We start from the raw sequence: 27183 nt of genomic DNA, 5'->3' as shown, positions 1-27183 counted from the left end.
AAAATGGCGGCTAAATAAAACAAAATAAAGTAGGCGACCTTAACTTTAACACTTCGTTGGAACTAAAATAAAAACCTCGTATTTTAAAAGAAAAACGCTTTTGAAAATATTCAATACAGATTGCTTTAAAATGTTAAAGATTAAATACTTCATTTTTTAAAAGAATTAAGTTTAATTCTGAGGTAGGTAGATATATATATATATATATATATTATTTTGATAATGGACGGCTTTATACATTCATATCCCGCCAGGTTTTCCCCCTAAAATTAAAAGGAAACAAAGCTTTATCCGGGATATTTAACTTGAGTGGCACCCACAAGTCAGACTTGCTATCCAAAATTGCACTCTTTAATGCTTACCAGTGGCGTCGCCAGGATATCCGATTTGGGGGCGCTTAAGCCCCTGCTCAAGGGCTCCCTTTCAGACCGACTTGTTAACCTGCTACCTTTAAATAGGGCATTGAAAGTCGTTAGGGTATTAGCCTAGCTAATTATTATTATAAAATTAACTTTTCGATTACTTTTTTTTAATTATTTTTACCAAGAGACTTTTGATCACAGTGTTTGCTTAAAATTCAGATATCGTTGGAAAATTGGAGGCTTCTCTACCCTTCCCTCCCCCTCCCCCTCCCCTTCCCGAAACCAACCATTTAAATTAAAGGTATATAACGTTACGATTTTAAGGGGAAAAAACATTTTATTTCGGAAATTAGAAAAGGAACCCTTTTATGAGTTTCATCGAAACAATGAGAACATTAGACCGATATGACAATTTAATTTCAGGAATATATTGACATTTTTTAGCAATTACTATAATATCGAGACTAGTATAAAATAGTATCAGCAGTGTATATTCTTACCTCGACCGAGAGGTCTGCCAGACCACGGCCCCCTGCACGCGCTCACGCTGCTCGCGACGATAGCGGCCCCGGCAAAGAATTTCCTCCCCATGTATTTTCGCGACAGCGATTTTCCGTCGCTTGGAACGCTGGTGTAACAACCGGAATCTATCAAAGAGGCGGGAAGTTTAACATACGTTTCAATGGCGATGAATTTGCATTAGTGAAGTTTTTTTACAACTGTTTTATTGAATTTGGAGAAGTTTGTAACAAACAATTAGTAATAACACTTTTTAAGTATGTAAGTTTTCATTTCAAATTTTTTTTTTAATAAATATCTCAATATTTTGAGTGGTAACATTTTATTGCTAAGCCTAACCATAAATGGTTTAAGTTTTGTATTGGCAATGAGTTTTCAAGTTATTAAAAACTGTATTTTGTAGTTATTTAAGACTATAATTATGATAACTGCTCATAATGTTTGTCATATTCACCAATCTTTGTTCTTTATAATTTGCATAAGATAAAACATTAATACTTTTCTCAAATGCTATTACCCTGGCTGCGTTACATCCTGTTTTTTTAATAAGTGAAAATTACCGGGAGGGGCAGGTCACTCCCATTTTGGGTGCGTCTTAATCATAGTAAAATTATTAAATCAAGGTAATCGTGATTAAATCAGGGTAATTAAAATTAAAAAAATTTTTCAAGTTTTCAACAGCAACACGGAGCAAAGCGCAGATACCGAAATAAATCCAGTGACATCAGCTACAAGTAATGAACGGTTTATTTTCGACTTGGTTAAAATATATATATACATTACAATTAATGAAACGATGGTAGTACAACAGAAAACTGACTAGTAAGAACAGACTAGTACTGTTGAATGACTTTAACAAAAATTAATCAAGATTAGAAAATCTAATCACGCTTTAAACGAGATTTAATCATTCTAATCAGGATCTAATCTTTTTAATCAGGATTTAAACATTTTAATTAGATTTAAACATTTTAATCACAATTTAAACTTAATCATGATTTAAACATTTTAATCACGATTTAATCAATATAATCGGTCGAATCGAGATTTTATCGAGCGCGGTAAATACGAAATAATAATTCTAATCATTTAGTAAATTATTCTAATAAGCTCGATAAAATCACGCACAATTATAATCATTCCAATCAGCAATATAATCATTCTGATTCTCGTTCTAATTTCTAATCGCGATTTAATCATACTAATCACGATTTAATCATTTCAATCATTTATATCAGATTTAATCATTTAGTCATGATTAAATCAGATTTAATGATTATATTAATTAATTAAACATGATTTAATCAACATAATCGTGATTAAATTGAATTTAATCAAAATAATCACGATTTAATCTTTTGAGAGATGCGTCGTTAATCAAGGAAGTGACCTGCCCCTCCAATTTACCCAATTAAAAAATACCAGCATTGTTATGTTCCATTGTGTTCATCTACTTTTAAGAAGGCCAAAGTGTCATTTCATCAGTTACCCGCTGATGAAAATTTATACAAACTGTGGATTAAGAGCATCTCTAGGAATGATTTTGTAGTCAACGAAGCATACACTTCACATGGAAGATTGGTTTGTGGTTTGCATTTTAAGGTACTTCAGTTAATGATAGTCTGTTGTGAGGCTAATGCGTAATCGTAGAATTTGGAACCAGATGTACGTCACTACCTATTACTTAATTGGTGGCATTACATATGAGCCAATATACGATAAGGTCTCAAATTCGAATATAACTACCATCAGAAACGAAAAGAATGTTTATCCACATCATCCAGCATATTCTCTACATCATCCAGCATGTTCCTACATCATCCAGTAATTTTAATTGAATCTTAATGAATTTTACTTAAAAAAAGCTGATTACTTTAATGTGAGCGTGGGACTACTAAGTTATCGAGATTCTTAGTCAGGAATGGATTAAAGGCAATTAACCAAAACCAATTTTAACTTAAATTTTGGTAAAAAAAAATGGGAATCTCTACATTTAGGCCTAACCCATATTGTGATTTGTGAACTGTGAGTGAGACTAGCAGAGATCCTAAATCACAGACTCACTGCCAGGATCTCTGAGACTAGTGAGTCTGTGATTTAGAATGCTTACATGTGACTCATACATATATTTTCAGCAATCTTCAACATTGTCTGACTTTGTTAACTGTAAAAATAATATTCTAGTTTTATAATCTGCATTACATTTACTACTTATTTACTTAAATTGAAGTTAACTTTGTAAATATTAAAACAACTTACTATCAAAGAACTCTAAGAATAAAATCGAAAAACAACAGCTGATAAGCGGACACATGACTAGTTCTTTTGTTTACATTATTAACGTCGACAGCGTCTTCTTTGTCTGGTTTTCTCGGCGCGTATTTTGATTTAAAAATATCCAAACGTATTTTACTTATTTATTAATAAGTAATTTAAAGATTACGGAAAGAAATTATAACCCTAAAATTACACAATTAGTAATAATTAATGAAACTCTAAAAATTGGATCGTTTTCTCCATATACTCCAGCCATTTCTTAGTTGTTACGTCAGCGCCAAAGGTCGATGTAGGAAAAAAGTTAACTAATTTCACTTTCGCAATTTTCAGTCGATCGCCGGGGCCGCTATCGTCGCGAGCAGCGTGAGCGCGTGCAGGGGGCCGTGGCCAGACGAAAGCTAGATTGATAGGCATTTCTGGTTTTCACCGAAATGCCTCTCGTCCGACATCCCACATTATTTTCTCATAAAACTTTGTTTCCCCCGAAGTTTTTGATCATTTAATTTTTTTGAATTTTTCAAAGTGTGACCTCTGCATATCAACGGTAACTCTCGTTAGTGGGTATGACTAATTGTAGGGTGTATCAATTTGACTCTTAGAACTAGAGTGTTGGATTGCATATTTGTCGATAACACAATCAAGGCACAAATTATGGGAATGTTCTCTTTCAATTGCCAATATGGCTAGAGATGATAGCCTCGCTTGACCCATCGTATTTCATAATTAGCTTTTTACGCGTTTTAGTAATGAAAATGAACGCTCGCAGACTACAGATGTAACGAGTAGAGTAACACCGATTTGTAATAATTTACACAGTTGAGGAAAAAGGTTTCTGGGCAATTTCTTCAAAAGGTCACTTGTGGTTTGTGACCTGTGTTTATCTTCTGTGTTTCTCAAAAAGTTTTTAGCAACTATTATTTCAGCAGTTGGAATTTCTATTCCGTAAAAAGAACAAAACCAAGCGAGTGACTCTCCCGATAAAAATTGTTTAGGATCTTGAATTAATAGTACAGGGGTCATCGAGCTCATGCCGTTCGAAATGTCCATGTTTGGTCCAGCAAAGAACCTATCTTTCAGCTCGTTAATCATTCTGTCGATTACGGCATAGTAAAGAGTAATTTTCATTTCGAACGAATGTCTTCGGCCAGTTGTTTCGTAAATAACGAAAGTGTCCAAAGCTTTTAGGGCTTTTCTTATTCGCTTTGGTCTTGGTTCAGCTTCAGGTGGACAAACTGCAACAGCAACGTCTTCTGCCTGACAATCAACTTGAATTCCCAAAATTTTGGGCAAATTTCTGAGCTTCGTCGTATAGAGCGTTATACTCGTCATCCTTTCAAAATTACTGAAGTGTGAGAATCAGAATAGCGGCATTTACGCCATAGCTTGGGACAGATCCAAGTCTGATGATTGGAGCTGGTTGTTCAAGAGTCCCGTTACTGATAAGAGCTTTTCAAACACCAATAGTGTTACGATGGCCGAAAATTTCGAGATAAATAAGTTAAGTCCCAAAGCCTTACATGCATCATTTCATCTGCACCGTCATTAGGTTGTCTCAAATAATTTAATAACTCTGGATAGGTTTTTTCACACCTCTAGCTGACCTGGCCTGGCAACCCCAGCGAGTCTGGGACAACGCTTTGAGCTCAGTATTACCGATATTCAACGTCTGCTGAATTTTTTTCAATTTCCTCTTTGCTATGCCGGTTATAGAAAAATAAGAGTGCAAACTACCTAGCAGACTGAAAAAATCTTTGGCTTCTTGAATATCACGACAGGTATCGACTAGTACCAAATTTAGCGTATGAGCATAGCAGTGTATATATTGCCATGGAATGTTCTTCTCTGAAAAGCCTTTGTACTCCCTACTGCTCATGACACTTGCACCCAGTGGCGTAACTAGGAACTCCGGGCGCCCCACCCCCCGCGAAAAACGACTCATAGCCCTTTTAGATAGCACCGATTTTAATCATAAAAGTTTGGGTGCCCCCTAGTTCTCGGGGGCCCCCCGAGCCGCGGGGTCTACGGGGGCGCTATTTACGCCACTGCTTGCACCTCGACTTGCACCGTCATAGCTTTAGCCGACGCAAGTAGCGGCTCCTAAATCATATTCCTTAATTTTGTCACGTAAAGATTTTTTGAAGCCAACGGTACTGAGATCCCTTAAGACGCATTTCCAGGCAAACGACTTAACGGGTTTTCGACAAAAATTGGATCGAACTTGGAAAAGGTCCACAAAATTTACAAAATATTTCCCTATTTAAGGACGTTAAACTTTCATTGTGGCCTCTTTGGGCAATTCCCTACCTCGCAGTTAGTAGTAGAACTTCTATAACTCGGTTCAAATAAGCATGGTTTTTCCGAACCTGTTCTACGTTAGCATTCAATGAGAGAGTAGCGGGGTGATCCCATCTTTCAAATCGCCTTAAATCCCGCCCACCCTTCGATGGCTTTCTTATGAATTCTCATGTTCGTTGAACCTTCTCACTCCGTGTTTCCAGTCTCGAAATACTACTGATACAAATCCATCCGCGCATTTCGCACTATACGGTCTAAAATGTCTGCAAGCGTAATAAAATGCAGAATTGAGACTAACACTATACTCTAACCACGTGTAATTGTCGAACCAACATCGGTTGAAAGCCCTATTTTGCACACCACTAGTTTTTAAAGGATATTGAGGGAGTAGTGGTTGCCTAGGTGCTTCATATTTCGTTTTAGTTAAATCAGTTAGAACTGCAGTAAAATCAGCGCTTGAACTATTTAAGTTATAATTGTCACTCACAGGAAAAACGTTGACTTCGTTAACTTCAACGTCAAAAGGTGATAAAATGTCAACTACATTGTTCTCGAGGCTTGGATGAACTGTGGTTTCATCCGTTTCCCTATACTTCGATTTCGATCTTATAACAAATTTATCCATCAGTTATTCCGATATAATTTCCACTGACTTGTGAGTTTTTACTATGTAATATTTAAAATATTTTTGATTACATGCCGATCGTTGTAATTTGGGAAAAAACACTTAAAAAACCAATGGCGACTTCCCGAAGTTATAACTTTTAAGTCTAATCCCCGCCGGGAGTAGTGGCTCACTCCTGTAATCCCAGGCGTCCGGGAGGCAGAGTTTGTGGATGGTCGTGTGAGGACGACTACCAATTCCCCAACGGGTGGTCGGATTACTTCCGCCACGGGTGTCCCCACCCCTGTCCCCACGTATCCCCCAGTTTGGCGTGGCCGTTACACATATCTCGCCCTGATTAATCAGATGGTGTTTCGCCGGGCTAGCGGTCTTCTCGGACTCAATCAGCCCTTTCTTCCTTGAATAAAAAAAAAAGAGTCTAATCCCCTCTCCGAATTTAGACTGTAGACTTCCGACTGAATTAACACTCACGTTTTCTTGGGATGCATTTTCGCAGTGAGTCCAGGGTGGGGGACTAGTAACGCTATGCTTTTTGATCCCCCATGGCAGCGGGGGAAATATTTCACAGTAGCTTCTGTTTCAAGAAGGGGGGCACGACATCCAGCGAATATAACGGCGAAATCGTACAGCAGGAATTTTTGAGGTTACCAAAATAGGATTATCTGCTATGGGGCCTTTTTCGGAAATTTTGGGAGGGGCTTTTCGGAAATTTTAGGCGGTGCTTCAGAAATATTTCAGGTGGCTCAAGCGCCGCCTAGAACAGCCTAGCCACGCCACTGATCCTTATTACACAGCCGCGCCATCTTTGTTATTTACATTGACAAATTTTAAATAAATATTTACTGAAAATATTTACATTCTAAATTATAAAAGTATATAATTTTTATTAAATTATTTTCGTAAATAACCGACCCCGCCATTGTTTTTTCACGAGCTTCTATTTATCTTTGGTAAATGAAAAGCAGAGAAAATTCTATTTAAAACAACGTATTTAGTTTTCAGTAAGAGAACAGAGAAGTGTAAGATATATTTATTGATTTACCGGAATCCTTATTTAAAATTGTCACACCATAAAATGCAAACGCCTACGTGGCAGTAACAGGATCGCCGAATGAATTATTTATGGTTGGTCGGTTACCAGATTGCATTAGCTAACCAAAAAAGAAAACTACAATCCGTAATCAAGCCAATATAACTCAACTAGGACTATGTTCCTATGAACTATATTGCAGTTAAATTGCGCGAAACGGTAGATTAGAGTCCATAATAAAATAAGTTTATTACGGACTTTTCTACCTTTTCGCGGAATTTAACTGCGCTATAGTCTATAGGTGGTTTTTATTATCTTTAACTTATCGTACATTTCATTCTCCACCAATATCCCCGTATTTGAATTACGTTGCTACGCAACGCGTTTTGAAATTTTTAATGATTAGGGTTAGCTACTCTTTTCGGTTTAGTTAGTCGCCAGGAAGATTCCCTGCGTGGTACCACTTGATGTGCTTCAATTAGAGTGAATCCGGTCTACCGCTGGAAATTCTGGCTATTTCAATTCAATTTTATTTAGTTTTTGACTCGAAGACCTATTGGTCCGAGTACCGAGTACTTCGTAATTTTTAGCATTACTTTAAATTTGTAAGGGCTTAGACTTTTGTCCCCATTTTATAATGGACTTTTCTTCCTTTTCGCGTAATTTAACTTAAAGGGCAACACCGAAGTTTGAATTTGACTTGTTTAACGTGCTAGTTTCCAGAATAAGATTGGTCGTATTTGTTACGACGGGCTAAATAATCAGCTAGGCTAATACCCAAGGCCCCATTAATTCAGGTGGCCGGGTTACAATGCGTAGAAGGGTTGTGGCAAGCCCTTCACGCCACGCGAGCCAACAGCTCCCTAAACTAACTTATACCGTTAACCCCCGCAAGTTTTTATGGAAGGGCAAACCGAAGAACTCGGGGGGAAACCCCTTAAACCAGTGGGGAGAGAACTTGCAAACTCAACGCGGAAGGAGTTGTTCCGAGTTTCCACCCAGTGCCACAAGCTGGGATCGAACCGAGGCGAAAGTGCTAACCACTCCGCCACCCCACATTCGGGCCGAAGTTTTCAAACAACGGTGTGGCCCTTTAATAGGACTAGGATCGACATTCACTTTATAATCCTTTTTTTTTCGTTTTTGCTAGTATTTAATTTTAAAAATGCAAAAACCGCAAAATGGCATTCTCGGTTAGTCCTATCATAATTTTTGACGGCCATGGAGAAAAATTTCATAACGCCTAATAATCGCGAGCGAATCGAGGTAGGCCCTAGCGTCTGCTACAGACAAATAGGTGTATCTATAAAATACGGGAGGTCACGTGTAAAAGTTTTTCATAGCTATAGTTATGGAAGATAAAAAGCACGCGCTGCAGCCGATAAAGATGGAATTTTAAGTCCACGTGCGAAACGCGCGCGCCAATAAAGTTCTTCAAAACTTGAGCAGAGAACAATATTTTATACTTCTAACTTTTTTATTGTTTTTTTTTTCTGGAAATAAGTAGCGCCTAGCTGCTACCTCAGACAAATTAAAAGGTCATTTCTTTTTCTTAAACAAAATATAAGCAAACGATTCAAAAATTGTATTAAAATGCAAGTATAATTATTTATAAAGTCAAATTTACGAATAACGATGAGGAAAACCAAGAGCATTTGCTTTAGCCGATAGCTATCTAGGTTTCAATGGCGAAACAAAGGGAGCGTAGAAATAGATTTCGGTCGCGAATAGCGTAAAATGTTTCGCGTCTTCAACGCTCTACAAAACGTCGCGTTTTTTCTCCATTAAAAGACAGACCTTACAAGGACCATTAAAAGACAGACCTTACAAGGAACATTTAAAGACTAGCTTAAACGTCTATGCTTTGAAGCTCTTTGGCGCTCTTTAACTCATCGTAGGAAAATGGGAAAAAACAGGCCAACTTCTGTACAACTCCTTAAAATTTTTGCATAATCTTTTAAAACACCCAGTATAATAAACATTTCAGGTCTTCAGATAAAACACGTATTCGTAACGTTTTATATCTTTGGGATTTTCAACACTTTAACAAATAAATAAATTTTATGCTTTTCATAATTTAAAAGAATTTTACTTCAGATTACGCAATACTAAATATTTGTTCAATAAATTACATAGCTTTTAACCGAAATCTTAAAGCATACTAAATCAAAGAATAATTGATTACTTAACAGTGGCTGATTAACCAATATGAGCTGAGTAAGCTTAAAGGATCTCCAAAGTTCGGTGGCAAAAAAAGAAAATTGAGCATGCTTTTCATTCCCCCCAGCCCCTCACTCGGCCTTGGCAGAGGCGGGCAGAGTCAACCGTAAATTTCGCACTTTACTGACTTTACACACATTTTGCCACCGAACTTTAAACGGAGACACCCGAGATGCGCAGAAGGTAGGTGGGCAATATAAAGCTATGGTAAAGAGGACCAATTATTTGGAACGCAGGATCGAATTCATGAGTGGTAGTGGGCCGCGAAGGCACTATACCAATCTGACTAAAACTTAGCCAGTTCGCTTATGGAGGGGAGGTTAAAGAGAGCAAAGTCAGATGGACTCTAACAAAACTCAAGCATAGGGCTCCGGGTGGTAGTTAAAGCATACAAATTAAAATAATTTTATATTTCACGTCCATGATAATTTTGTAAAACTTACACCATCACGTTATTCTAATTTTTACATAAATCCGCTTGAGGAACGTCGAGCTGCTTAAAACGCCTCTTGAACGAGGTATCTCGCCATTGCACGAAGTATCCGTCGTAGAACTTGGGGTGCCCCTCCGGCGTGATCGGCTTGAAACGAGGCATCCTGGCGACGCTATGGAAATACCGCAATCTCTCCAACATGCTCTTCATCACCTGAAATGAGGGGGAAATCCAAAATATTTAGATGACGAACTCCAAAAAATTGTCTGCCCCATGTGCCGATGCCATCACTAATTAATTATTTAACTCATCTAAAAACAAGTAAGACAGCGTAAGAACGTTTTTAGTATGGCCTCAAGGTAAAACTAACCGTAGCACGGTTCTGATAATTATTTCCCAGAAATTATATATGTATACACTTGGAATGTCTCAAGCTCGAAATCATGGTTGACGGATTTTAATCAAATTGAGTTAAATCAAGCGATTTTTTAATTTTTGATTTAATTCACAATGTATTTCAAAGGAGGTATACAAAATGGCCAAAAAAATAAGTTCTTAAAAAATTAATATACATAGCATATCTGAGCCAAGTAAAATATTAAATAGTAATTCAATTTAATTAGGATTTCATTTAATTCATGATTAGCTCATACATAAAAGTAAAATATCCGTCAATTATACAGGAGAAAAGAGCCATTAATTGTATAAAAATCTATAAATTAAAAAAATCCGATTTTAATATAAAAATCGATTGATTTGACTTTTATTAAAAAACCAAAAAAGTGCCAACCCTGCTACAAATGCTTGCCCAGTTTAGCTAGAAAACCACGACAAATGAAAACTGCTTCGATCTTGCGCAGTGGCTGCGCTGGGGTATAGGCTTCGCAGCTCAATTTGTCATTTTACTTCCGGGCCCACAAATCAATTTTAAGGGGCTACAGAAGAACCTCCTCAAGGCCATTTTACCTTTCAAAAGCCTAAAATTGTGCCCATCTTAGAAAAAATATATCAGCCTACACTTCACAAAACCCGGGCGCCGCCACTGATGATCTCTGCAAAGGTACTTGTTTGTTGAACTTTTTCAACCTAAATTGTATACTTATTTCTTACGAGATATGACCCAAAGTTGCGAGACGAAATCATTAATTGCAAAGACTCCCACCTTTCAATTTTGATCAAGATTACCTTTGGTTTGAATTTGGCCACGTTGTGATATTCGCAAGGGTCACTGTGAAGGTCGTAGAGACAAGGCTTGAGATCTGGCTCGCACCTCAAATCGCTCCGTAACGAACGAGAGCCGCAAGATACTTCTATTGCAGGGGTAGTGAGGTCGAGCCTGTGTCGGTACAATTCTTCCAGTGCCTGCAAAACAAATCATTGGAATGACAGTATGTTCAGTATATTTTCTATGATTTCTTCAAATTATAGATTATTTAGGAAGCTCTTTAGTCATTAATATACAGCTGAGCTGCCCTAACTGTTGTACATAAATTTGACTGTAAAGGCGAAACCGGTCTATGGTCGGCGTTGTTAAATTTGATTACCAACTAACTATAATGGTTCCAAATTTGAACATTAAACCGACTAACCTTTAACAGAAAATCTTGTAAGATTGAACAGAAAACTAGACAAGTATGAACATGAACCGAACAATTTGGATCAGAAAACCGAAAGTTTCGAAATATTGAGCATAAAATATTTCAGTTTTTATCCAAAAAAACTAGTTATGAACAAAAGGTTTGTACAAAAACTACCAACTTTCACAGAAACGAACAAAACAAAAGATCCCATTCCGAAATTAATATATGCAAGATTCAAAGAAACTGTGTCGAAATTTTGGCTTTCTCGGAGCTTGGCGATTTAAATTATACAGCTATAATTAATGAAGACAATTTCAAACCGAATAATAATAATAATCAGCTAAGTTAATACCCAAGGCACAAACTTAGGCCCAAGTCATCTATCGACGTTTAATGCAGTAATTATGATACTGCAATGCTTCGTCCACAACGTAAATTGATGCTCGCAAATGGTGTGGTATGTTATGAAATTATTAAAAAAAAACATTGCTTAAAATCAAATGTTTTAGCGTTTTTTTCCGTTAATTTTTGTTACATAAGAATACGTTTTTAGGTTGTTTCTTTAATTATAAAAACTAACGCTTAGTCAGGTTGTGTGTGTAAAAATAATTCAACTACTTTGGAAAATTTGCCAAGTTCGATTTTTCAATTGAAATAGTTCAAACACATGTTAAACTAAATATATGGCCTTGTCTTAAAAAAATCTTTAACTTCTTTCAATTAGTTTTAATCATTTAAAAAATCGCAAAACTTTCGAAAAATGTTGCCGGGTTTTGGTGTTACTTAGCACCAGTAGTCTAATATTTAATATGTTTTATCATTCACAAAGAAAGCCCCATATGTCAACAACATTGTTTTAGATTATTAAAAAAACTTATGATTTAAATATTAATTAATTAAATATCAAACACAAATATGAACATTAAAATAATTAAGATAATTTAAAAAATATAATTTTAGAAAAAGATAAAAACCACTTTTTAAAGTTTATTTAAACAAATTAAAGGATGCGACAGCACTGGATGTTTCGTGACTAAAGGTCTAAAATCAAACTTTCAAGCTTTTCTTGCCAGTGACCAAGACATTTTGAATGCCTTTTCTCTCCTTGGAAATAATACCGGGCCTGTTCCAGAGGACATTCATTGCAAAATGGAAAAATACGTTTGTTTACTTTATAAGAATCGTGATGAAAAATGTGCAGGGTCGTTGAGACATCTTCGTTGGGAAATGTTTGCGAAGTTAGGAAAGGAAGGTAGGCAACTTCCGCCGACAACAGCCACATTAATTCCCCACACAAATCGCGCCCATTTTCACACTTTGGTTTTAAAGAAATCCAAAGAACCATTGCCGGGATTACCACTCGCAACTGACTTTGGATGGGAGTATTTGGAACATGTGTATAGGCCAAAACAATGCAACCTGCCTCCCGCACCAGAAGCTCTTTTAGAGCTTCGAAAATGTAATTGCACAAAGGGATGTAAAAACCGATCGTGTGGGTGTTGCAAAAACAATCTTGAATGCACTGACCTATGTAGTTGTAGGGATAATTGTCAAAACAAAAGAGACATTGAAATGTCGACAGATGATACTATGTAAACTTAGTCGGTTAAACATTAAAAGCGAAATATTGTAAAAAATAAATATCTTAATTATTTCAATGTTCACATTTGTGTTTGATATTTTAATAATTAATAATATTTAAATCATATCAGTTTTATAATAATCTAAAACAATGTTGCGGACGTACAGTGCGTCTTAGCGATTTCGATAAAACTTATTAAATATTAGGCTACGGGCTCTAAGTAACACCGAAACTCGGCAACAAATTTCGAAATATTTGCGATATTTTAAATGATTAAAACTAATTGAAAGAGGCCAAAGAATTTTTTAAGACAAGGCCAAATATTTAGTTTAACATGTGTTTAGACTATTTCATTTGAAAAATCGTACTTGGCAAAATTTCCAAAGTACTTAACAGCTGCTACCTGACTAGCTTGAAAACTTGAAAAGACACAAGATTTTGATCAATATCGTGCAAGCATGGCAGATCAACCTGAGCATCTTCGGTAAGTAGCGTGCAAACATGATAAGTCATTTTATGATCAATTAAGATTTTGAAAGTATCGTGCAAATGTGGTAATTAGTGATTTGATAATTTGCGTCAGACGCGTTTTTTTTCTTCAAAAAGACAGATACCAGCGTGATCTCCCATGACGTTTCTATCATAACCCGTGACTATAAAATTTAACTATTATAGTCGTTTATATCAAATTTTTCGTAATCCCCTCAAATCAACAATGAGTTTGATTAACTCTATAGAGCCCAAGGAACCTTTCTTACGAAACATATTTAACATTTTAAACATTTATTATTATAATGACAAAGATACCAAATATATGGCTATATTTACTAAAAATTACACGTAAGCAATGGTTTTAATTTTAAATAAAAAGTAACGGAATATACCAGTGAAAAATTTTGCGTTAATTTGACATTCTCATATTCAAAATATAGTTAACGTAAGCCACTTTTTGCATTAGGATTTTTCTCGTGGCGTCGTTACCATTAAAATTGAAAGCTAGTGTCATTCCCTTTCCCCTTCACATTCCTCCGCCATCTTGTCTAAATATCCCATCCTCTGGAAAGAGAGAATTACTTCGTACGTAGAACTTAATGGTTTCGTCAATGAAGCCCAATACGGCTTTCGGCATGGACGCCGGATTGCGGATAATATCTTAGTGTTAACCCAAGGTTCGTAAAAATGCTTACCGCACTATAGTGGTGTTAACCCAGCTAATTGAACTCTACAAACTAAGAAACCGCCCTCTCTATTGGGGATTTCTCGACTTACAGAAGGCTAACGATAGCGTCCACCTTCCCCAGTTATGGACAACCCTGAAAAAACTGTGTCTTAACCAACAAACAATTCGGAATCTAGAATGCATGTACAGGGACGCCACCATCCTTCACAGTGCCCAGGGGTTACAACGCCCCCCATGCAGGCCACTGTTGGTCTCTGCCAAGGATGCACACTCTCCCCAGTACTCTTCTTCACCTACATTAACACTCTGGCGGATCATTTGGAAAGTTTGGGCCTTGGTGCTTTTGTGGATGGCGAGTCTTGCAGACGTATTTCATGCCCTTTCTTTGCGGACGATGTTTTGCTACTCTCCGACTCTGCGCCTGAGCTTCAGTCCCTTCTGAACGCATGCTCCACTTTTGCTAAGAACCGTGGTCTGCACTTTGGTGGCGCGAAGTCTTAAGTGTTGATCTTTGGGAGTGATAATGGCAATGATAATTTTACCCTGCACGACCAGCGGGTCAATATCGCAACAGAATACACGTACCTGGGAGTTACCTTTTCTTCCGAAAATGAAAACTACTCATACGAATACGAACGTCAACTAGTATTAAAAGCTACAAAGCTCAGATGGGCGGTGAAGAACTTACGAGGAGACTACCCGAGGTGATAAACACCGATTTAGTTGAAACTAGGTGGGTACGTAGACCTTATGGTAACAAAAAATTTCGCCTAGGGAAAAGTTGAAATGGACATTAGTTTTGCCATGGCAAACGAAAATGTTTTTGACAACACAGTACGTATATTTTCTCATTGAAAATAACATGGGAATCTGAGCGCTTCTAAGGGCCCTGTGAAAATTTTTAAAACCAAAAAAATAGATCAAAATTGACAAATGAAATTAATTTATGATATTTTGATGAATTTTGGTCAATTTGATCAAATTTGATCAGAATCGGTAAAAATGGAGAAATAGACATTAGTTTTGCCATGGCAACCGAAAATCTTTTTGGCAACACAGTATGTATATTTTCCCATTGAAAATGACATGGGAATCTGAGCACTTCTAAAAAATAATAATAATAATTCTAATTAAAATTATTAATTTTGATCAAATTCAAACAACTAAATTATATTTTATTAATTTTGATAGAATTCATTTATTACCGTCGATTTGGCGATTAGTTGGTAAATACAACTTCTTATTTTTATATTTCGCTTTTCTCCATTTTTACCGATTGTGATCAAATTTGATCAAATTGACCAAAATTCATCAAAACATCATAAATTAATTTCATTTGTCAATTTTGATCTATTTTTTTGGTTTTGAAAATTTTCACAGGGCCCTTAGAAGCGCTCAGATTCCCATGTTATTTTCAATGAGAAAATATACATACTGTGTTGTCAAAAACATTTTCGTTTGCCATGGCAAAACTAATGTCCATTTCAACTTTTCCCTTGGTGAAATTTCATATTACCATAAGGTCTACATACCCACCTAGTTTCAACAAAATCGGTGATTATCACCTCGGGTAGTCTCCTCGTTAGCCAACAATTCCTATAACAAGTACTCCGTAGGTCGCACTCTTTGGAAATCGGTTGCTGTCCCGGCCTTGACCTATGCGAACGAAGTACTGGATATGACAAACCTGACCCTCACGGCTTTGGAATATGTACAGCGCGAGACGGGTAGGAGTGCCCTAGCTGCAGGTCCCTGTGCGGCTAATGCCGCCATCAAGGGAGAACTGAGTTGGAGTTCAATGCAGGAATGGGAAGCGGCGAGCAAATTAAAATACTTAGAATGCCTCCAACTAATGCCGAAGACTATGTACCCTAGCATTGTTTTAGAGCAATACGGCAGAAGGGTGGAACAACTGGACAAAATCTATGGCATTGGGACTAATAGAGGAGTCTCCCCAACAGGGCAGCAATGGGCTACCACAGTCACTAGGGAGGTTCGTGTAGCTGCAGAACATAGATGATTAACTGAAGTCTCCCAGAAACATAGCTTACAACTGTATAAAGCAAAGAGCAAAACGGCGCCTGAATTGTTTTACGATGGGTCATGGTATAGCGGATTGCTGTTTGATGCACGCTCGGGATCACTATTGACTGGCAAGCGTCAGGCAGAACTGTTGAACTTTAACCCCGCCTGTAAGCTATGTAATTATGAAGTTGAGGACTTACACCACGTACTGATGGAATGTCCTGCGTTGCAAGTACAGCCGACTCTCTCTGAGTGGAGGACCAATCACCTACGTACACCACTTGACACTCTTCTAGGTTCCACAGGCAATACCAGTGATAAATATATGAATCACGTTAAACGTATACTGGGTGCATAGAAAGGTGCAAAAGATTCACGGAGAAGAGACATTAAACAATACCCCCATCTATAATTACACGTTTTTCTTTGATACTACTTAACCTTACTCCTGTATTGGCTAATTTTTTAATAACTTTTGTGTGCAGTATTTTTTTTGTTGTTACTTATCGAAATTGAAATAGAATTGATCAGACTGTGCTCCCTGAATTAATAGGTGAGCCGCCCTGCATCAAAAGGGCTCTATCTTTTTTACAAGTCATCCATTAAAATCTTGAATCTGGAATCCCACCAATTTTACCTTCGCGACATCCGAATATCTTGTAATCGACGACTTTGGGTAATGCTGGCTTTGGACACTTGACCAGCCATGTTGTGCCAATCGCTGTATATTCGTTTGATTGTTCAGTTTGCCGTAAACAATTTTGTATCTCCCTCGAAGGTAAACGGCGGAGTTGAAGCGACGATTCATGCTGAGCAAAATCTCGTTGCGAGGGCCAGGTTTAGACGTGCCCAAATGTTTCCAGTGGCTTACACCGTCCAATGCTCCCAATTTTACATCGCGTCCTGCCAAATTTTTCCGATTATTTAAAACTGGTTTTTTTCTATAACCTTGAACTTTAACTTACCCGTCGCTTCGAGTAGTGTAGGCAGCCAATCGGAGATGTATACGAGATTATTATATCGTTTCTTGGCACGTTGACGTAGCTGACTGCTCCAGATGAGTCCTACGGCCCTGATGGCTCCTTCCCAAGGAGTGAATTTCTCCCCCCTCAAGGGATAGTTCGACCCTCCGTTTTTGGTGTAGGACGTGACAGGGGCTCCGTTGTCCGTGGTCACGACGATGACGGAGTTCGAAAGCATCCCTTTCGACTTCAAAGCCTGGACTATTTTTCCAACGGAATTGTCCGCCGCTACGAGGCTTCCTTAAAATAAAATCAACTTGAAGTATTTCTGAGAAACGAAAAAATAAAGAAAACAAATTATTTCTACAATTCTGTGACCTAAAGATGAAAGAGACTGGATGCCGTTTTCAATGAGCGCTCTTTTTCCGATGAACCGTGGAAGAATACACGTCAGCATCACCGCAAGACACATTTTAATGGAACGTTCCCCAAATATATCAATAAGTATTATCAGATTAATAGGCGTTTTAATAAAACTAGTGTTGTTAATTTTCCAGAAAAAAATTCTGAAAAATTTCCAGAAAAGTTTCTGGGACATTTTCCGAATTGCGGAAATTTTCCGCAAATCGGAAAAATAAAAAAATGAAACATAAATTACTTTTTAAGGGTTTTTAATGTTTTTAACTTTTTATCGATATAAAATGTCTAATATCAGTAAACTTACTACAAAACATTAAAAGTGTTATATTGTTAATCAGTTCAAACTAGTCTAGAGGTTTAGTTTTACTTTTAGATTCGAAAAATTGAGGCGAAAATGCCTCTTTATTTTAATTTGCAAACAATATATAAGACTAAGCAGTTATACATAGAGCCTGGACGTTCAGGATACTCTTTATGTGGTCCTTGTAAGGGCTGGATTTCAAAGGGGTAAAAACGCATAGATGGTGAAAGCGTTGACGCGAAAGCGGCAAAAACCTTGTGTTTAGCTTAGTTTCCATTAGGGCGCGTAACAATTTATATTTCTTTACGCGATAAAAACTGAGCCCTTTTCAGTTCCCCCCTCTGCACGGTCCTGAATTTTGGCCTAGAAGTTCAGACTGAAATCATCTGATGTATTTTAAAGTAATTTTTCTAATTAATACTGTACCTGCATAATTTCTTCGATTTGTGTCGTTGATATGCAGGACATCTTTCTGGTGAATTTCGGGCGATTTAATTTCCGCGTAAAAATTGCCACGATGAACAGCTGATTGAGACACGAAGAGAAACAACGGCTAAAATATTCAACATACAACACTATGATGATTAGAAAATAGCTAGATGTCACGGACATTTAAGTACACACAATCCCCCAGATGTATTAAATATACATGTATTTTAAATGTTAAATATAAATTAGAACAAATTTTCAATTATCTTGTACATTAACTTAAACCCAAGAGGAATTTTATCGAAAATGAATTTTTCGAGTTACCTGGCGAACGCGTTGAACACACACATTGTTAGATGGCGCCTGTATCAATTGGTTCGAAATTCAATAATCACAAAAGTACCTTGAATTAATTAAGCCAATATTTTACGTACGTGGGATTTGGGGTCCCGCGAGTTAACCAGAAATATCACAAATAAAATTTCCTAATGCAACCGAAAACGTAGTTCAAAAATGATCAGTACTAACTAAAAATAAAATTTTCAACCAAGTCGGTCTTAATTTTCGGTATAAATTTAAAAAAAAAGTATTTAGGTATTTTAGGTATTTAGGTATTTATTTGCCGTAAAAATACACTCTTTTGAATCAGATCTAGTATTTAAGGTCATTTGTCAATGAGATTTTAAAATCTTCCTATTCAAAGATACTATATATGTATCCGAACCCTCAAAACGTCACAATACTCAAAATAATTATTATGTTAAACTAAAAATGAAGTTATTTCTTCTTAGGCCTTTGTTGAGAAGTCTTTTAGCTCGATAAGTAAGCTCCTCCCCCTAAGCTTTTGGGGTGGCGGAGTGGTTAACACTTTCGCTTCGCAGTAAGAAGAGTTGCGTTCAATCCCAGCTTGTGGCACTGGGTGAAAGCTCGGAACAACTCCTTCCGCGTTGGGTTTGCAAGTTCTCTCCCCCACTGGCTTAAGGGGTTTTCCCTCGAGCTTATCGGTTTCCTCTCCATAAAAACTTTTAGAATTTAAAGCTAATAGTTGGTGAAGGGAGAGCTGTTGGCTCACGTGGCACGAAGGGTTTGCCACCCCCCTCCTACGCATTGTAACCCGGCCACCTGAAATAATGGCTTTAAACGTTGCTTGATGACTTAGGCCTAAGGAGGTACCTTGGGTATAAGCCTAGCTGATTGAAGCGCACGCCGATGACGTTTTTTGTGCCCACCTTTCGTGGCGGGGGGAACTGTTGCCCGTCGATCGTCTCGACATTCTTCCCAACTATAAATATACGCATTGTAGGTGAAATTAATGTTATAATAAATGTGAAACTGTGAAACATTATTGGTATCGGAGGAAATTCACTAATAAAAATTACTGGAAATCACTAAATGGTTTTCTCAAAACAATGTAAGTCATCTAACAACTTTTATTGCCTTTAATTTAAGTTAGGGGGCCGGGTTTAATTGCCTAGGCTCGGCCAGAGATCCGCTTCGAAAAGGTTCTTGGCTTCGAAGACAGATTTCAAGTGTCGCTTTCAAAAGACAAAATGGCTGAGCCGCTAGATTTATTTCTTGGGACTTGGCTTTAAAAAGATTAAAGGTACAATTAACTTGGGTATACGATAAGTAGTCCGAAGAGTCATTTTTTGGGTGACCATATAATTGGATAGCTGACGTCTTGTGCTAAGGCGTCAAGGGTGTATCCAGGATTTCATTTCGGGTGGGGCTTAAATCGTGCACCCCCTTTTGTGACTTTAATTTTGCACCTCCCCCATCGTTGAAACGTAGAAATGTTCCTTTGTTCATTTCGGAAGGGTTTGAACCACCCAGTTTGCACTACAAAGTTGAAAGGACAAACAAATTAGTATTTACTTGCTCGTTTGAATGTTCTAAAATCAGGTTTTGGGCCTTTTGAGAAAGCACATCTGGTAGGAACTCTCCGTCTCTGGGTGGAATGAATCGGCCGTTTTCTTGCAGCTCACGTCCCGTGAACATGATGTCCCCACTTCTAATCAGAAAAAAAGAGTTAAATAAGATTAAGAATAGTCATCGCATTTGATGTGCACCTATAAACATCTATGTATATTTTGGTTTAATGAGAAACGTTCACTAAGAGAAAAAAAACCCTGTTCAAATTACATGAAAGTGTTGGAAGCAGGGTATGCCAAGATGTTTCTGTAAATATAACAGCTTATTCCGTATTATAATATTACAAGTAATTTTATGTTAATTTAACATGATGAAAAAGCTGTAAATAACACAGTAATAAAGTCTGTCAAATCAACATGAATAACAGTCTGGAATACGTGAACCTTATACGTAATTTTATTGGCATATTAAAGTTGGTTTTACACATCCGTCGGTAGAAAATACTTTTTAAATCTCAGTAAATTCAATAAGTGGCAAATAATTAATTCAACAAATAATATTGTAGAAAATACACTCACACGTTTAGTCAAATTTACGAATATGAAACTGAATTTTTGACGTGGTAGCTAGGAAAAAACAGCTAATATGCAGGGCGGATCTCACATTTTTCACTAAAATATAATTAAAAGGTTATCCGAACAGACAATTCGATAAAATCCGGAGCTAAACGGGTTAAATCCCTCAGAGAAACCCAATAATGAACAACTTGATCTTTGGTTTTTTTAAATTAGGCTTATGCTCAGTCCTTTTTCGTTATTAGTTTTTAAAGTTTCATGTATAAGGTGGATTTCTAGTATATAGGCTATAGCAAAGGTAGCCTACGTAAAGAGACTATATTCCAAAATATAACACGATTATAGTTTACATGTTTACGTAATCACTGATACACCAAAGTAAATAATCACGTAAGTAGTATTTTACCGAATTGTTTATTGCTGTAAATCAATTCAACAAACGACTAAATATTAAAACGTTCGCTCTTTTCCGAAAGAAACACCCGCTTAGGTTGTATAAAATATCTCACGGTTTTTAAATTTATCCATTTTTCTTATTTATTTCGTACAATTTGTATAACGTTTTAATTAATATTTAATTAAAACCATTTCCGGCCAATAATGGATGGTTATAACCACAAAACATATCAAGACTCTATCATTTATAGATTTCAAAATAGAGCTATTGAAAGTCAAAGTGTAGTCAATCCCTGCCTTGGGCAGTGCACCCAAAATATAATGTTGCGCAATGTCGGAATCGAAAACATTTCAATATCACTTCTTGGTCTGCAGGGTGAAGGTTTATCAAAGTCTTTCAAAGAAATTAAAATGCATTATGCATAATTAAATTTACGTGGTTAAGATGCTATTAAATAAGTAGATAAAGGGTGGTCGTACGGGGGGCGCCCCCACAGCAATGAACGAATAAATAAAACCGTTTAAAACATTTGTGGGCTGAAATAACTAGCTTTTCAAAAATACTGGCTCTCCGATGAATTATACGTTTGAAGTTTGTAAATTGAAATTAATGGATTCCAATATATCTGCAGTGTCAGATATGCTAAATGTTTTTAAAGAACTTCAATGTTAATCTTACTGAAGCTAGCCGTTTAAGTACATATCTGTTATTCAAGTAAATTTGACATAATGAACTGTTAATTTTACACTCTCGATGTGTCTAATAAATACAGCTGCAAATATTCCTGAACATTTTTACCATGTCCTTCTGTACATTTTACAAGAACAATTTTTTATAGAATAGAGGCCATTTATGTACTTATGTTCCTGTATAGAATAAAGGCTACGTGTAATTTGTACAGGATTATTTTGTGCAAGTTCAAACATGTGGGACACCCATCGTTTTTCCAAATTTTCAAGCAAATCTCCATTTTGTAGGTCGGTTGCAGGCTATCTTAAACCTGCGCGAGTAATACGCGCCGGTCTCACCTTTGACGTTGATTAGAAAAGTGCAATTACCGATGTTTCCCACATTGGGAATCGTCGAAGTATTCTCTGGTCCAGTTGCTCATGACGTGGATTCTGGGTTTGTGGTCGAACTGGTCCACGGCACCATTCAGGTACCCGAAGTGGTAATCAAACCCCCGACTGTTGGGAAGATACTCCGATTTGTGAGACCCTAAATGCCACTGCGTGGTACATCGTGCGTAATTAGAACATATTTAAGTTGAAAATGCATTTATTTATATTTAGGGAGAATGACCACGTTGAGACGATTTAAGCGTGGATCCCAATTCACCTCATTCTAAAAAAGGAAGCTCCTTCCCCATAAAAAGATCTCATTGCTTTCTTAAAGGTTGGTTTTCACTAGGACCAAAATGACACGACGCGTCGAGCTTCAACGCGTAAAATTTGTATTAGGCCTAACGGGGATTTTTTGCGTCGACGTTCACCGCTGTGGCGTTTTTCCCAAGTGAAAACCAGCCTTAAATCGGACGTCTTTTGACGAGGGTGACGTTTTTCGTTGTAGGGATATAGTTTGACGAATTCATATTCAACATAGTCATATTCTCTAAGCATAAATAAATACATTAAATCTTATAAATGGAAAACATGGCGATGAAACGTCTAAAGGTTTACAAGAGCTAGGGTGTTAATTTCAGTTGATACATCGTGCTCGCGTTTATCACGTAGGGCTAAAAAATTACGCACTATATCAATTGGTAGGAATCCATACCTCTACTTGGAATGCTTATCGCGGCAGATTTTCGTCTCGATGTGGCGGACGTTTTTTTTTGACGTCACTATGCAGTGGCGTAGCCAGAAATTCGTCAAGGGGGGGTCGGACTATGTGAATGTTAAGAGGGGGTCGAGAAACGGGTGGAAATTTGGTACAGTAAAGGTAGGCCCAAGGGGGGGGTCTGGACCCGGAAACCCCACCTTGTCTACACCACTGTCACTATGTTAATTTAACAAACAACAACGTAGGCCAAAGCCATCGAGTGATTTTACCATACGCGACACGGGAGGATATGCATTAGAAGATAAGGTATAGATTCCTGCAATTTTTCAAATCGTAAATACTTGAAAATGAAACTATTATTTTCAAGCCCCTATGTCGACCTTTAATTTTTCATAAATTCATATAAAGTACCTCACCTTTCCTACAATCTTGGTTGCGTAGCCCAATTCTTTGAGGTACTGAGGAAGAATTTTCAAATTCCGGGGAAGACCCCACGCCGAGGAAGGACGGATCACGTGAAACTGCATCCCTTGGCCCGCCGTCAAAAGTAACTAATCATCCTAATTTTCAAACTCGTGAGCGAGACTTGCCGACTGCTTACCAATATTGGCTGGGTATCTTCCGGTCACGAAGGCAGCTCTAGATGGGGTGCATTGCGGTGACACGTAGTACCTGTTTAACACGACGCCGTCAGCCGCCAGTGCGTCAATATTTGGCGTTGGTATATCCGTCATTCCGTGAAAACCAACGTCATTCCACCCCTATAATAGACAATTTGATAAATTAACAAATAAGTACATTTTTATTGTGTAAAAACAGAGTTTATAGAAAATAAAATTAATCCGTTACTAAATCACGAATTATGATTAAATTATGTTAGGATTTTTGTAACATCGTTAAGAAGTAAAATTTAAATGGTCAAGTTCAAAATTAACATTAAATGCTCAAGTTATATAGAAATAAGTAAAAATTATAAGTGTAATATCTGTACAGAATTATTGTTTAGTTTTATCGAATGAGAAATATAATTTGCATTAAAGGGGCTCCAAAGTTCGGTGGCAAAATGTGTGTAAAGTCAGTAAAGTGCGAAATTTACGGTTGACTCTGCCCGCTTCTGCATGAAAAGCATGCTCAATTTTCTTTTTTTTTGCCACCGAACTTTGGAGCCCCTTTAAAATTAGACTTTATTCTTTTCATAACAGCTAGTGGACACTTTACGCTGGTTTAAAATGGTAAGTACTACAATTAAAGCCTAATTTGAGATCTTAACGAGTCTAGGTGGCGTTAGATTCTCCGAGGTGGCGCCAATGATCTAGCATAAAATGTCATAAAAGCGTTTTTACTTAAATAAAATGCAAAAATTATATTAAAAAATCACTATTTATAAAGTCAAATTTTCTAATAACGCGATGCTTCGTGTATTAATACTTCCTAACCAATCGCTAAATGGGTTTTATTGAAGAGTCTATTAAGCCGATACTTACACTAGATCGACGTTTATATGTAGAAAGATTTTCCGGAGTTTTGTCTATCGAAATAATCGCGTCAACGTCCAAAATTAAGTTTGGCTTCTGTTTGTACTGCCAAAGCTGATAATTTTTCTCTTCAAATTGTGGCAGCATGCTCGCGAGGTCGAGGATGATTTAATTGAAGCTTTCGTGATTCCCTCTCTTGAGGAAAACACAAGTCGGGACCATGACGTTATGTAACTCAACTATCTACGACTGCGCTGCTAACGGATTTTGTAATTAAAACCTTTGGGAGGACTTAAGCCGTCAGTAATAGTGAAATTTACGACTGCTTTAGCCGATAACTATCTAGGTTTCAATGGCGAATCAAAGGGAGCGTAGCGATAGTTTTCGATCGCGAATAGTAAGCGGGCCAAGGGCCAAAGGTTTTAATGTTAGCGCATCAATGACGTTACGGAATAGTTTAATTTAATTGCTTGAATTTAAAATAGTTGTATATCTCAAACAAATTACACACCCAAAAATCGGTCATCTAACCGAAAAATGTTGCGAGTTGGTCCACCAAAAAGTGATCTAACGTTGGCTATTCACGCTGCTTAATTCACTGCCAATTAATTGGACTAACTTAGTGGCCAAACTGAAAGCTCCTTTAGTGTAATTATGTAAACGTCCTCCGCGTTCAATGGGCCTTTTTATAAAGTAACATTGATCTTCTTGTTTCGATGTTGCTGCTGCGTCACGGGTGACGTATCGATGGCGTTTTTCTACGAAAAGCCCTGGACATAAGAATAAATTGATGAGGCAGCCTGTTTTTAAGCATAAACTGAACGAAACTTCTACGTATTTCGTGACGAATGAGCTTATTTTATAGAAAGACCTACTAATTGTTGATTTTATAAAATGTCTTTACGCTGGCCCAACTTGTTGAAATGTTGCCCTGGAATAGTTCAGCCAATGCCTAAGAATGAGTTCATAAACTCTTTAGTGGGAGAGAAAACGGATCCAACATTTCAACAAGATGGCCAAGCTTATTTTATAAAAATAATTATTGGTTGTCTTGAAAAAAAATCGACGTTTTAATTAGAACTGGGAAGTATTGCTAATTTCGTATCAAACAATACGTGGTATCAAAGGTGGGAATTTACTTGACGGTTTCGTAATTTGTAGGAGGTTCATTGTCCGAAATTAGCGAAACCTATTTATAGAGGAATGAAAATCGTAATATTCCCTATTGACACTTACCAGATCATCGATCATGATGAAAATGATGTGAGGAGGATTCGAAGTGATCTGCTCATGTGTCATTATAAATAATGACGTAAAAAGAGCAATCCTGTAATACAGAATAAAGAGATTGATAAACTGTAACTTAAGATCCAGTTTCAAAGGCTTACGATTTTCAATATAAACGCCATTCAATATACGCCATTTTAAAAATATATTGTTGGTTCCATTAAATTTTGTTTTAAATGTCCGTTTACAAATGTGGGATCAATTTCAGATACTTCATATCTTTTGTGCCGTGCCCGGCTCTATGATTTTAACTTTCTCTCAGTAATAGCGTATTTATATTTCTTGTTGACTCTTAACATGGCTGTAGAGGCGAGACGTAGAGTGACGTCACCACTGTTATTTGGCCACAGAGAAAACTTACCAGCGACTAGTATCATAGTTAAAGCAACATAACAGATCCCAGGTGCATTCATAAATATTATTTTGTGAACAAGTTTCCCCTATACCAAAATTCATTATTTTGTCAATATGCATGTAGTTTATAATATACTGTACACTCTGTTTGAAAAGTCTTCGACAGTTGAAATTTTTGCCCTCTTTTTAATTCTGCTAGAAAACTATAATAGATAGCTCGATGAAACTAATTGCAACTTTTATTTATTTTCCAATATCTTTCGTTATTTATTGGTTTCGTCCGCCAGAAATTAATAGTTTGGCGGGAACCGTCAAAACTAATTTTGACAACTTTTTAAATATTGGTTCTACGGCACTGACTCGCGCGTTTTTGAATTCACAATGGTCGGTTCATATTTAGAAAGTGGAAAAATTATCCCTCTACAACCAACGGTTGAGAAGTTATCGCGTTTCCAAACTTTCGTCGAAACTAGGAAACACCTAAAATGCATCAAGGGATTATAAATAACGCAACTTCGACGAAAATTTGGAAAGGCGATAACTTCTCAACCGTTGGTTGTAGAGGGATAATGTTTCCACTTTCTAAATATGAACCGACCATTGTGAATTCAAAAACGCGCGAGTCAGTGCCGTAGAACCAATATTTAAAAAGTTGTCAAAATTAGTTTTGACGGTTCCCGCCAAACTATTAATTTCTGGCGGACGAAACCAATAAATAACGAAAGATATTGGAAAATAAATAAAAGTTGCAATTGGTTTCATCGAGCTATCTATTATAGTTTTCTAGCAGAATTAAAAAGAGGGCAAAAATTTCAACTGTCGAAGACTTTTCAAACAGAGTGTACAGCTTTTCTAAGCATTTCAAAAAGGTTAGCAGCTGGAATCATTGCGTTATTAGTTAGGTTAAACCCTCACCCGGAAACGTGTACTTGGAGCTTGTAGGAGAGTGTATATGCTGCGCCTCCTACAAGTTCTCCTTTCACGTTTTCTGGACGATTGCTATTGCTGTCTTAACCAACCTAATTCATATAATATCATAAAGTAAATTATTGACCTATTTATATCGGACGTATAAATATAATATATGTATTGACAAATTTATTTAAATGCGGCGATAAAATAATAAATAATCAGTGAATTTATATTTTTTAACATAAGTGTAGGGGACGCGTTGTAGTCTGCATCTGTTTTTCAGTATGAT

At 37.0% G+C, this 27183-nt stretch overlaps 2 protein-coding genes across 2 annotated transcripts; both read right to left on the bottom strand.

Annotated features, from left to right (window-relative positions):
* Positions 1–5610: 5610 nt before the first annotated feature.
* Positions 5611–6078, bottom strand: LOC149933887 (uncharacterized). Its single transcript, XM_090181085.1, has one exon. The coding sequence runs from the start codon at positions 6076–6078 to the stop codon at positions 5611–5613; it is 468 nt and encodes a 155-aa protein (XP_090037211.1).
* Positions 6079–9206: 3128 nt separating this feature from the next.
* LOC149933886 (arylsulfatase B-like) lies at positions 9207–26025 on the bottom strand. Its single transcript, XM_090154141.1, has 11 exons — positions 25990–26025; positions 25578–25668; positions 23468–23627; positions 23283–23395; positions 22143–22312; positions 20116–20248; positions 18238–18364; positions 17094–17390; positions 16766–17031; positions 10947–11123; positions 9207–9974 (listed from the first exon to the last, which is right to left on the bottom strand). The coding sequence occupies exons 2-11, from the start codon at positions 25638–25640 to the stop codon at positions 9786–9788; spliced, it is 1695 nt and encodes a 564-aa protein (XP_090010267.1). The 5' UTR covers positions 25641–25668; positions 25990–26025; the 3' UTR covers positions 9207–9785.
* Between the last annotated feature and the right edge of the window lie 1158 nt (positions 26026–27183).

Source organism: Leiobunum rupestre, chromosome 7 (genome assembly GCF_980474605.1).
Source record: "Leiobunum rupestre chromosome 7, qqLeiRupe1.1.hap1, whole genome shotgun sequence".
NCBI lineage: Eukaryota > Metazoa > Arthropoda > Arachnida > Opiliones > Sclerosomatidae > Leiobunum > Leiobunum rupestre.
This window is presented reverse-complemented; position numbering and strand designations above follow the sequence as displayed.

Coding starts and splice junctions, on each gene's coding strand:
- LOC149933887 (XM_090181085.1), bottom strand. CDS start 6,078: ATGGATAAATTTGTTATAAGATCGAAATCGAAGTATAGGGAAACGGAT.
- LOC149933886 (XM_090154141.1), bottom strand. CDS start 25,640: ATGACACATGAGCAGATCACTTCGAATCCTCCTCACATCATTTTCATC. Junction 22,313..23,282: donor CAACCAAGATTGTAGGAAAG/GTGAGGTACTTT, acceptor TGTACCACGCAG/TGGCATTTAGGGTCTCACAA. Junction 17,032..17,093: donor TACACTACTCGAAGCGACGG/GTAAGTTAAAGT, acceptor AAAATTTGGCAG/GACGCGATGTAAAATTGGGA.